Here is a 13,769-nt window from a genome sequence, read left to right as displayed (position 1 = left end):
GTGAGCAGCACTGGCAAACTTAACAAAACAAAGAAAAATCTGACAAATAAGCAAACAACATTACGTAAAACTCTTCTAATGAAAAACATGTATTGATTCCTTAAATGTAGAGTTATTTACTTTAATCTTTACTTTTCGTGTCTTCTTATAATAACTTTTACTCAAATTTTTTTTTTTAGAAATTCTATATAGTGATTAACAGAAACAGAAATAACCACATTCTTGGGCAAAATTTATGGGTATAGAAAACCTTAACAATTTCAAAATTTGACTTTGAGTTTTACCTGAATTTATCTTCAAGGGTATATACAATGTGCTAACATGTTGATATACCATCTACTAAATAAGTACCACCTTATGACAAAGAAAAAGAACATGTAAAAATTATCAAAGTAAGAAAGTCCTTAATTTAGATGAACATCAGTGAGAATTAAATAATCCCTTGCACATTCTCACCAAATTCAAAAAAAATGAAACCATCATTCATACAGTGCCAAGAGAGCAGAGACTAGCCCAAAAGTTGGGACTATGAATCCTTGGTACACCACACATTCAAACCCTGAGCAGACACAACCCCGTTTAGTTTATGAGACCTGACAGTACCTCTGCTTGAGGTGATAAGGCTGCAGGCTTTGTATACACTGAGCCACTGGCAGCAGAATCAACACTGACAACTTGACAGTTCGTCAACTGGAAAACCATTCACTCCTTTTGAGACATGGAGAAACTTGGAGTGGAACCTTCATTTTGGACACACATCTAGTAAATCTATACTGCAATTATTTGTGTGATGTTATTTTCCCTTGATAAGTATCTTTGAACACATTATTATATGTGTTAATAGCTATGCAAAGGAACTGCCTCATTTATGAAATGAGCTGGCAAGCTACGAAATAGTCCATAATACTTTTAAAATTACTTGAGCACTAGATCTGGAGTTTTTTAAAAAATTAGTAATTAAATTGCAGCTTAGTAGAAAAATAATTGAGTTATAAAAATGAAAATTTCAAAATTAAGAATGCTTAAATTTTTAAAACAATGCAAAAAAATTTTCAAGTGTCAAAGGTATACAAGGCACCATAGAGTAAATATTTATAGTGCCTTTCACAATACCTCTATAGTGCCCGCTCACAGGAGCGTTTCAGTCCAGTTTGGGAGTTGGGGCATAGGAATATTAACAATGAAATAATTACAGGAGTTATTACTTAAAGACAAAGTAGACGTAATCTAATGTGTATGATTCACTATCATTTTAATAGCAGAGATTTAACCGTTATGGACTCTGAATTCAGAGCAGGTTGAAGCAGCTATATTGACCTCAGAACTTGGTTAAATGGCACTGATTTTAGAAGGCTAAATGAAGCTCTCCTCTGCCACCCTCACAAACATCCCATGATGAGTGCCTAGAACCTACTCAGCCTTAGGATTATGAATTCAGTTATCTCTCTCCCCAACCATAATTTCTGGCTCTGAAGCTCTCTCACTTCATCCATATTAATATACAAGCTCTTCAGATGTGCTGAAGACACAGTAACCTCTTAGCCGTACTTTGTTTCTATTATAGAGACTCTCTCTTTCTTCATTGCCATTCATGTTCAGTTTAGATTTTATGCTTTGTCACTTCAACCATCGCCTTGTCAACGTTCTTAACCTCACTGCCTCATTGTACTGCTATCAAACACAAAGCAACACAACCCAAAACAAAAATAACCCGATGAAGCGTTAAGTCTATATTAATTTAAATTTATTCAGTCTGCTCAATGCTGGTGGACAAACATCCGCAACTGTATAGATTAGTACCACAGTGATTTCTTGATCTCTAGCCTCATGTGAGCCAACAGCCCTGCCTGGCATTTCTTCAATATTCCCTAGTCACCTCTCCTGTTTGCCACAGCAGCTCTTTCGAAACTTCTCCACTGTCGTTAAACCTCCAGTCTCACTATTGCCAATGCCTTCTGCTACATTTTCCCAATTAGAAGATAATCTTGCCTCCTACTTCTCCAAGAAAAGACTATTTCTTAACAATTGTCTTAACTTCCTAACATCAAACATAAAGACTTGCTTGCAAGCACAGCATTCTTTTCTTACTCCCACCCCTCAGCACTCTGGAAAATGATGTTCCCCGGTGCCTACAGTTAAGAACTCCGTCTAATTCTTGATCCAATCCTCTCTTTTCCTCTACTGTTTCTCTATCAATGACCACCTTTCTTTCCTATATCTTCATTTTCTTCTTCACTACTGGCTTGGTCTGTGAGCATTCAAATATACCCAAATCTCTTACACTGTAAAAGATCTCTCCCAAAAACTCCACAAAGCCATTTAATTACTACCCAAAATATTCACTTTTTTTTTAAACTTTTCTAGTGTTGCTATTTAAACATATGGCATTACTCCTCTACTGAAATTTCACTCATTAATGAAAATTAACCACAACTTCTTGTGATGTACTAGACACGATTCTGGATGCTTCACCTTACTAGCTCATTTAAATTAGGCCAGCATACCTTAGCATCAAAATCCAACAGAAAGGACAGCTTTAGGAGACCTCATTCATAAGTATCAATATAAAACCCTTATGCAAGGTGGTAGCAAATCAAATAATATTATGTAAACATAAGCATAATTATAATTTTATATATGTATAAATAATTCTATATAAAAATATCCCAGGAATGTCTGGAGCTTCCTTAAACTGATCTAAGTTAATTATAAATATATAAATATATAGTAGTATAGTGGTATAGTGTTGAATGTTTTTTCTCTGAGATTGATAACGATCCAAAAATACCTACTATTGTTATTTCCATTCAACATCATCCCTAGAAGGTGTAAAATAACAAAAGAAGAGACAAAAACTCTTATTAATTGCAAATGACAAGACAATTTGCAGAAAATTCATGAGAATCTACAGATAAATTATCAGAATTAGAGGTCTGAGCAAGAGTGCTGGATATAACATCAATATAAAGTATCGATATTATTTGTATACACAGCAGCAAACAGAAAATGACATTTTAGAAGATACCATATTACATTCATAGACTATAATACCACTCAGCAATATAAATTAAAAGACAAACGAGCAAAATTATTGACACATGAAAATAAGAATGTACCTTAAATGTTGAGAGAAAAAAGACACAAATGTGTAAATACTAATTATGCATTTATATAAACTTTCAGACCAAGCAAACTGTCGGTGCTTCTCAGAATAAAAACAGGAATAATTGCACTTTCTGAGTGACAGAAACATTCTGTAACTTGACCTTGTTAGTGGTTAAACTGGTGAATGCGATTACTGTAAGTCACTGTGCACTTCAATTATATCTCAATAAAACAAATGAAGAGTATTGAAGAGTAAAATTTTACTTTTTTCTCACCTCATATATATAGAAATCTTCTAGATAGATAAAAGACATTAACTTGAAAGGCAAAACTATAAAACCCCTGGAACATAATTGAGCATAATATCTTCATGACTCTGGGGGATAGGGAGTAATTTCTTAGATAATACTGAAGAGCAATAATAATAAGGATGAAAATTCATAGCTCTTCTAAATTTAAAGATACTATAAATGGCATTGAAATAAAATCCACAGAGAGGAAAACAAAACTGGCAAAAAATTAAATGATAAAACACTCAAATTCAGAATATATACATAACTTCTAGAATCAATTAGAAAAAGCAAAAGACACCCCCTCCAAAAAATAGCCAAAAAAAAAGTAAATAAGCAATTAACTCAGAAACATCTGAAGACCCTAAATATGTAGGAAAAGATGCAGACATTTTCATAATCAGGGAAATGTAAATGGGAATCATGAGGATATATCATTATATACACCCAATAAGTTAATACAATTTTAAGTCTTACACATTCAAGACTTGATTAGAAGGTGGGGCAATGCCTGCATTGCTGGTGGTATGTAAATTAGTAAATTACTATGAAAATGGGTTTGATGTTATCTGGTAAAGTTCAAGATATGGTTTCTTGTATTGCAGCAGTTCTACCTCTGGATACAAAATCTACAGAAATACACCTACAAGCATAAAAGTATCCAAGATGTATATCCAAGAATTTTTGTAACAGCAGCTTACAGCAGTCTAAAAATGGAAACTGTAGTGGTTTGGGACACATCCATACAATAGAAAACAATACAGCAATATAAATGAATAAACTGCCACTCCAAGTAACAAGGATCAATAACATAAACACACTGTTGAACACAAGAAGCAAGAAAAAAAGGATATATGCATTCTTGAGACCATTCATAAGTTAAGACATTGACAAAACAATTATATACCGATGTAAACACAGGTGATAAAAATATATTTTAAATGCACATAAATTAGCATCATAAAAATCAGTCTAAATATTACACTATGGATAAGGATGGTCTGACTGTAATCAGAGAGAAGCATATGAGAGTGTTGAGAATCCTGGCTGTAATAGAAAATGAACGAGAGTTCATTTTCTGCAAACTATTTTCTTCATATTACATGACACACACAGAAGGTAAGATACTGCAATGTCACATCTTGCAGTAGACTTTCTGTCTTACTATATGAAATTTATCCAAGCTCTTATTCTCATTTTATACATGTTGCAAGTTAAAAATCAAGCAGCTACAAATTGTATAAATATTAAATTTACTATTTTATAAAAATTACTATTATAACAAATGAAAGATGATGCTATTTCCCTAGACAAGATTCAGATTACTTTTTTTCCTTTACATTATTCTAAGTCAGAAATTGAATTTCTTGCTTAATACTTCTGGTAAATAAATATTTAAAGTCATTTCAATGCCTAATTTCCCCCCAACCCTGCTTTCTCTTTCAAACTACAATATTGACTTTAATGGGTACTGTGATCGTATTGCATGGAAAACAATCAAGCAAAACCATAGTACAGGAAAAAGCATATTAATCAGCATGTCTTATCTTACTTTGCGAACACCTCTGCCAAGCTCTTCTCCATAGTTGGTTCCAAGGATTTCAAAATGGACATTGGGATTGCCTCCATTTTCTCCAAATTCTAGCTCTCCAGTCAACCCACTAACTCCACCCTAAAGGAGAGAACAGATACTGATGTAAAATTTCAGAAGTAAAAAAAATAAATAAACATAAAAGGAAGTTCTAGGAACTCTACTTCTATCTATGAAATAATACTTAAAGTATGCAATTTTAACAGACTGCTTTTTAAAATAGGTACACAGCATAAACAGGAGTCTAGTTGAACTAACTTTGGAAATTCCTTAATCCAACCTCATCTATTTTTCATGAAAACAGAAATTTAGACCCCAAAAGTCAACTGACTTCTTAAAATGAAACCATGTTAGAGCTCAGACTAAATTTCATGCTCAAGTTTTTGCCACCATACCTTGTGACTTGAATGGATCCATTAGTCAGAAAACAAGATGTTTCTGTAGCGCATAAAATCTGTTTAAGATAGATATCAACAATCTTCTTTGTTCTAGCACAATTCCATTCAAATTTGATCTAAAATTATACCTGGGGATCTTAAAATCCATGGTTTCTAGATTATTAGAGGCTTATAATTTTGCACCTTCTTTAAATATATTTTCCAAATCAAAAATAAAAGAAAGCTAAATTAGGCTTGAAATCTGTTTTTGCTCTTAACGGGTAGTGCTGGCTGTTGAGATTCACTGGGAATTCCAAGCTTCATCTTTCATTCAACATGACAGATGTTCATTTATCCAACAGATTGCAATGTAGGTCATACTTCTCTCTTTCTTGTTTATCATTCTTTTCTCAGTTTAGTTTATCAGCCTTCATATTATTTAGGATTTTACCAATGAAAATCACACTCCCAGTCACTTCAATGCTAAAATATGTCTAACTTAAAATTTTGGCCTGGTAATGACATTTATTTAGAAAACAAATGATCTCAGTTTTGTAAATTGTTTTAATTATCACCTCTAAGATGTTGGTATTTAAATATATCTCACTTGACATAACCTGCAACTCTGTTTCCAGACTTTTCCGTCTGGTATTAATATTATGCTGCTTGCTTTTCCTTCTACTCCATCTGTGCCTTGTAGCCCAATCACCTGATGCAAAGTTCATGATGAATTCAACAAACTATTTTTGATTGATGTTTTCCTACTTGAATCACTAATTTTAATATTTAATCTATTGTATTTTTATAACAGTAATAATCAACAAAATTAATTCTTCACTATTATTCCCTAATCAGCCAAACTATTATCTAGTTTTATTAATAAAAATCGTAGTGCATTTGATATGTCAATACTCTTTTCATATACGATTTAGCAGTCAAGAAGATAGGTCACACTTCCTGGGTTTCACGAATGGCTTCAGGACCTACTAGCTGTGTAAACCAGGCTAAGCCATTTCATTTATGCCTCAATCACTAGATCTGTTAAATGGGAAAATAATAGTGCCTACATTAGAAGATTATTCTGATTCTTATAATTCATGTACAGAATACTGAAAAGTTCTTGACATGTGGTGAGAGCTTAAATACTATTATTATTATCATCATTACTTCCACTGTTACTTAATTCTTTATTTCTGAAGGATTTTTAGTTCACAAGTTGGCATAATCTTGTTTTTTAATGAAAATTCACTGGGTTTGCCAAAAAGTATTATATGCTTAAATATTTAGATGGCTTTGGAAAATATTGTTGCAAATGTCAACTCAGTTACATTTCATTGGTTAGCTTGGGGAGAAAAAAGTTAAAAGTAGCTGGTCTAGAATGTATTCATTCCTTTCCCTGGTGTGTGGACAGGGCAGCAACCGAGGATGAAGGTTGGGTCTAATTTCCCTGACAACTGGAACTCCAGGTAAATAGACTAGTAATATTTACTAGGTGGGAAATCCCTTAGCAGGATATCCCAGGCTAAAGAAATACTGTAGTAAATAAACCCAAGATCTATGGATTAACGGTTTGTGGCTCCTCAGAAAATGTCCTGAAGCTTTACGTTTTTTAGGGTAAAAATGGAAATGTTTCATAATGTAAATCCTCCCTGTGATGAGAAGTAAACCTATGAAACCCTCCTTGGAGACAGAATCAGCATTTCCAGTGTGGGAAGAAAGAACCTGGGGAGCCATGCAGAATGTCTCCTACTTTTTCTGCTTTGCGCCCTTTGCTTGCCTGTATTTTTGATAAGGGCAATATATCTGATTTTTGCCAATCTCTTCCAGTCTGTGCTCACTATTAATATCTCACAATATCCAATTATATTTTAAAGACTGAAGTGCAGTGCATCTTATTATCATTAGTATCTCCAAATGACAAATACTGTAGGAATTTGATTGACAAGTATAGCTTATATTATTACAAATAAGTTCTACTTGTATTCAGAATATTTTATAAAAGTTTTTCTTGTCTATAACCATACATCTACCTGAATAATATCTTCTAATTATATCAGAATCTTAAATTTCTGTTTTAGCAGCTTATTTCTAGGAAAAATATATCATATATCAATATGATTGCTACATAAAAACTACCATAACCCTAAAATGTTTACACATTTGAGCACTAGACTAATCTGGTGTCGTGTTATTGTTCTCAATCAATACCCACGTGGCCACTCCAGGTCATGCCTTCATCCTTTACTTTATATTCCACTGAATGACTTAGTTACTTGAAAAAGGTACAGAAAACAATAAATTGGGGAACTTGCATTGAGTTTGCTACAGCGTTTACTTACCTTGCTCAACTTTTTGACTTTGCAATTTATTTTCCTTATGCTATATTCCTAATGAGTTGTTGGCATGTAAAATCAATGAAACCTTCCCTCATGAAGATGTCAGGGATGACTGAGAGGTCAGTATTTCAAGCAAGTAAACCTTTTAACTGAAACCTATTGTTATATCACCCAGACTTAACCTCTTTGATTTTTGATTGCCATAGAAAATTCCAGCGCTTTAAAGCATTTTTCCATCTATCCTCAAATTAACCTTGAAAACAGAGCCTCAGTGAAAATGTGTGCTGGTCAAGGGGTAATGAATGGTCATTATTTTTGTGCATGCAGGGTTGTATTTTTTTTTATCTCTTGGTGATGCAGCAGATTTTCAACAATATAAGCTAATGGGACATTGATAGTATGAATAACACATACAAATAATTTCTAAATGTCCTTTAAATTGGCAGTAAAAATTGCTGCCAGAGTAAACCTTTTTAAAAATATGAAATAAAATTTGTTTTAATTTCATCCATCCACTTGATATATAAATACCAGTGGACATCAAATATCGAGGGCAAAGAGTAGAAAAATTAAAAGAGGAGAATCAGAGGTTGGGGATAATTTACCACTGGGCAATCAGTTTCTAAAAGGCAAAATGTATTATTCCCCTATGGCTAGGAAAGGTTGGGGAAAAGGTAAAAAAAAAAAATTACTGAGACTTTATGTCATTCTGTTTATGATGAAGAAGGATCTTTTCCTACACTAGAAATGACAAAGGAACTTAAGAATTACTTTTGGAGGATCACGTGGGACATCAAATATTTATCATACTTGCCTAATTTCCTTATACTTATTCCTAAATTCCTTGTAACCTGCAGATGTGTGTGGGAACCAAGGATAATCTGTTAATATAAGCATGGGCTCAGCAAGGCAGTGAACACTCTGGGAGGGGCCAGACTCAGTAGGGAGCCCTGATGCCTTCATGTTTCATCAGCATCAGGTTCAGAGAGAAAAAGTCCTAAGAAGAAAAATACCACATTTTCTACCCAACAAAGAAATATTTTTATGAGTAAATAGAAATTAAGATACAAGATGGAAAAAAAAAAAAAGACAAATACAAAGAACCTAATTTATGTGAAATATCTAGGAAAATTTGAGTTGCCATGTAACATTATGTGTGTGTATATATACATATATTTGCATATATACATATACACTCAAATAGTCATTCATAGTAGAAACTCACAGCTAGCTGAGAAGTAAACAGGAAGTTACAAGCATTGTGATCATGCTGCCTCCATCTTAGGGGATCCTTAGGCCTAGTTAACCAGTTAACTGTGGAACCCAAACTGAAACCTTCATCTTGTGTCTCATACTTTTTTCCTTTGGACTACGTAAACTGTGTGTTCAATATAACATATTATATCATAGTGAATTGCTCGGAAGTCATGCTGAACTGAATTAAATTAAATCTATTCCACTTTACCTACTTTATGATTAAAATGACCTGAAGCTGGAGTGTATCTTGGTGAATCGACAAGAGGTTTATTCCAAGAGCATGGATGGCAGTTTTTAAATCCCCTATGACAAAAAGTTTATTTGCACACATTTTTGTAAAAAGGCTACCTTATATTTCAAGACAATACTGTTTGTAGTAAACCAGATTATGTTTTCCTAAATTCTCTCTCTTTCCTTCAGATTTCTAAATTCTAAATGATACATAATGCTTTACACAAAAAGTAATGCCTCCATTTCTTTAAGTATGCAGACTTTTTAAAATCCCACAAAACCAAACATGACAACTTATTAGAGCTCATTTTGTCCCAACCATTAACCTAGGAATCATTATTTTAATCTTTGTCTTCCTCACACACTTATGTTAAATCACCAAACCTTATTTCAATCCTTATTTCAATATCCTCAAGGATATCTACTTCTATCCATCCCATGGCCCATACCCTAACCGGGTCTTCTCTAAGTAAGAGGATTAGCCTCTTCATTGGTGTTCTGTCATGCAGTCAGTCTGGTTCAACGGCAGTTGCAGAATTCTCTACTTGGCAGGCATGGGATAATCTGATTTTATCACCACCCCATTTAAAATACTTCAGTGTCGGCTGGATGTGGTGGCTTACGCCTGTAATTCCAGCACTTCGGAAGGCTGAGAGAGGTGGATCACCTGAGGTCAGGAGTTTGAGACCACTCTGCCCAACATAGTGAAACCCTGTCTCTACTAAAAATATGAAAACTCGCCGGGTGTGGTGGTGCATGTCTGTAATCCCAGCTACTCGAGAGGCTGAGGCAGGAGAATCACTTGAACCCAGGAGGCAGAGGTTACAGTGAGCTGAGATCACGCCACTGCACTCCACCCTGGATGACAGAGCGAGACTCCATCTAAAAAAAAAAAAACCTTCAGTGTCATGTTATTCCTTGAATAAAGGAATAACGTTTGGAAATTTCGACATCATTTATGAAACCCTTGGCGGTCTTTCCCCTTTTAGCTAATTAGAAACCATGTCTCTATTCTGTCTCTATTCTGGCTGCCTTGGGCTTATTTCAGATGCTTCGGTGTGTTAAGCTCTCTTTCCTACAAGCCTGGAAACATTATTTCATTTGTGTGAAACATTCTTCCTTCCCCTTTCCTGGAATACTCTTAATTTTCCTTTCTTAGCCTAAACATTTCCACTTATCTATCACTCTCAGGCCTACGTAGGCCCTCCCATGACATATTTCTAGAACAGTTGGTATTTACCCTTTTGTAGAACAAATCATGCTTGTAATTATTTTTGATATTTCTAGTTTCCTTCCTTATTCTCTGATCTTGTAGTACAACATATGGTAGTATTCAATAAATATTTGTGGAATGAATAAATTACCATGTAAGAATTGGTATAATTTCAGTACTTTTATCAGTTCAAAAAATATTCTTTGAGGTATCAACATATATCAAGATAACTATCAGATATCATATTGATATATGCTGGGCTCAACATATATCAATATGAGAAAATGTACTGGTACTTAAATATTTGAAATATTGCATAAACTGATCTTTTCTATTTTCCCACATTCCATATTAAAAATAATTACAAAACTTTTAACAGAAATTGGTCAATTAAGACAATGCAAAAGAACTTGCTTTAAGGATCTATTAAATTTTAGTTCACTTACTAATATAGAATACACAGAAAATTGTCAGTGATTTTATGTTTAATTTTGAATCTAAGATTTTTCTTAGTTTTTAAAAAACTTAAATGAAAGAGGTAAAGGTGTTCTTTCTAACATTCAGGTCTGATTTTATCCAAAAATTATTTAGTGTCTTACATTTACCCACAAAATAATTTTTTTCCTAAATCACTTTCCAGTCAAAACAATTTTATGTGTTCTCTGCACTCTGGTAAATTAATCAACTTTTGTCATTGTACAAATGATTTATTCTAATAGATATGTCAGCTACAGCATTCTACCACCTGAAATATCCTCCTTCCATAGCTTTTTATATCCTAAGCCTGCTAGTTTTCAAATTTCCATTAAGATGCTATCAGTTCTATGCAAATATTTCTAATCTATTTTCTAAGTTGTGTTCTCAAGGAAACAGGTCTGAGATGGAGATTTGCTTGTATGCAGGAGGTTTATTTGAAGTGCTATTGAGAGAGCACTTGCAATGGAGTGAGGGAAGAGGGACTAGACAAAGAAAGAAATGAAAGCCTGATGCAAATACAATACCAGTTTAAGTCATCCAATGGACCAGTCTATAGATAACCCTTCAGACTTGTCCCTTGAAGAAAGGAACTTAGACATTTCTAGTTTTGTAATGACTGTTCATTGGATTCATGCTGCCCCTAGAGAGAGGGTGTAGCAATTTCTGGTCATGGCAATTCCCGAACAGAGGCTCAGATGTCTTTCTTGGCTGTGAAGCAACTATCTCAGTGTGTTACCACAGCATATTGAACTCTTCTCTAAGATTCTACAGTATCCTATATTTACCACATTTGGGTCCTTTTGTTGTTTCTGGCCTTAGAGTGTAACTCTTTGTACAGTTAGTCAATATTCACTACTGGCCTCTAAATTTCCTTTTTTTTTTTTTTTTTGGTGGGGGGTAATCCTATAAATGAGTTTGCACAGAGCATTCTACAGTATAGACATTCGATAAACACCTGTTAAAAGAGTGATGAATACATGAATGAAGTGCCCTCTTGGAAATTGTTTCAGTATTAAAAATATTAACACTAAGAAAAAAATGAAAAAATGATTTCTATTTAAATATAGTAGACTTCTGTAAATAAAAACAGGCTACTCGTGTTGCAATGACATGGCACTATTCCAAGAAGGTAGATCCGCACTGGGTAAATTGATTTCTAAATATCCCAGGGGAGTGGTTTTCAAATTGTAGTTCTAAGAACTGATTGTGGTGGGAGTCTGTGGAAATCCCCTCCTACTCTTTTCCTTAGCAGCTGAAATTTATTGATTGTATTTATACAGTTTAAAAAGTTTGAAAGCTTGCTCTAGGTTACGTAACACTAACAAATTTAATTATACAACATGAAAACTCTTTCCCAATATATAAATACAGTTTTCATGAGAGGCTACAACAATATAGCTTCTCATAATAAACTAAAAATTGAAAAACAAGCCATATTAAAACTTAAATATGGTTTATTTAATATTAACCGAGGGTGTTTATTCCCGTGATTTCTTGGTGTGCATGTTTAGCCAAGTGACTTTGACAGGAGTGAACAAAAATGATTTCCATGAACAACAAAAATGGTAAATGGCACAGTATACAGACACCAAATTAGAAACCAAAAAAACCTGGTATTTAATGCTAGTTAGCTACGCAACACTTAGTACATCATTTAATTTTTCTGAAGCTCGGTTTTCTATACCTAAACATAGAGTAAAAAGGTTAGATTAACTTTATTGTGACTTGCTACTCTATAACTGCATAAGTTACTAATAAAAATGTAAAAGAACTTAAGTGCATAATACAGTAAAACAAAAATAGAAGAATACTTTCTTTACAAAATTTTTAAAAATCCTCTTTTCAGATAATGCCCCTGGTGTGTTTAAGAGTATACTTGTTGCATGCTGCTTTTTAAGTCTATGTCAATACATACAGTATTAGAATTGGAGTGATTAATTTTATTTGACAATGATATCAATGTGTATTTAAAAAATACAAGAGAACAAGTAATTAAGTTTGGAAAGTTGATCAGGTCAGTCATAAAATATATGAAACATCAATATCTTCCTTTAACACCTACAATAACTAGTTTGAAAATCTAATAGAACATATTTCATTTATGATAGCATGCACACACACACACGCATGCACACACACACGCATGCGCACACACACACCCTATAAAATTTTAGAAACAAATACAATGAAAATATGTGTGAAGAACACTATAAATCTTTAATCAGGGTTACAAAAAGCTGACTATATGGATAGATGCCATGTTATAGATGGAAAGACTCAATATTTTTAAAACTATAATTCCTTCAAAAATATTATACAACATCCATGTAAATAACAATGGCACAGGGCTGCTGATAATATTTGGCAGAAATGAACATGCAAGCATTAACCGCTAATTTTTAAAAAAGAATAAAAATGAGGAGGCACTTATTCTACCAATTCATACAATAAATTATAAAGCTCAGGTACACAAGAGTACCTGAGAAATAGCAACCTTGCCCATTACTAGACATTTACACCACTATGTCAATGACATTATTTTTAATTCTTTTGTTTCATTCCCCATAATAAGAATATAAATTAGGGATAGGAACTTGTTCTCTTCTTGCTTGTAATTTGTGTAGCAGCACACAGATTTGTAATGTGTATGTAGCATGCCCTTAATATAGGCATTTTGTATTTACTTGAATGTAATTAAAACTTTTATCACTAGAATATTCCCATTGTAATAAGGAGCCTGACCTCATTTGTGTTGCTGGCTACTGACTTCTTTTTAAGCCTTACCCTCCCTTTCTTTGACCCCACATCTGTACAGTCTTATTAAGACAGGCCTTCCTGCACCTACTTATTTGACACCTGTGGGAAACTTGACCTTCTCAAATCTCCAGCCCA

The 13,769-nt window shown here is 33.6% G+C and overlaps 1 protein-coding gene across 1 annotated transcript in view; it reads right to left on the bottom strand.

Moving 5' to 3' along the window:
• LOC105553917 (glutamate receptor ionotropic, delta-2-like) overlaps nucleotides 1-13,769 on the bottom strand; it is a gene marked incomplete at its 3' end in the record, with an annotated part of 1,194,618 nt that overhangs the window by 182,061 nt on the left and 998,788 nt on the right. Inside the window, exon 8 of the mRNA XM_012000105.1 lies at nucleotides 4,948-5,067. Within this exon, the coding sequence (XP_011855495.1) occupies nucleotides 4,948-5,067 (120 nt within the window). The remainder of the gene's footprint in view (nucleotides 1-4,947; nucleotides 5,068-13,769) is intronic.

The sequence above is a fragment of the Mandrillus leucophaeus genome, unplaced genomic scaffold (genome assembly GCF_000951045.1).
Source record: "Mandrillus leucophaeus isolate KB7577 unplaced genomic scaffold, Mleu.le_1.0 Scaffold617, whole genome shotgun sequence".
NCBI lineage: Eukaryota > Metazoa > Chordata > Mammalia > Primates > Cercopithecidae > Mandrillus > Mandrillus leucophaeus.
Note: the sequence above shows the minus strand (reverse complement) of the source record. Positions and strands in the feature narration are given on the sequence as shown.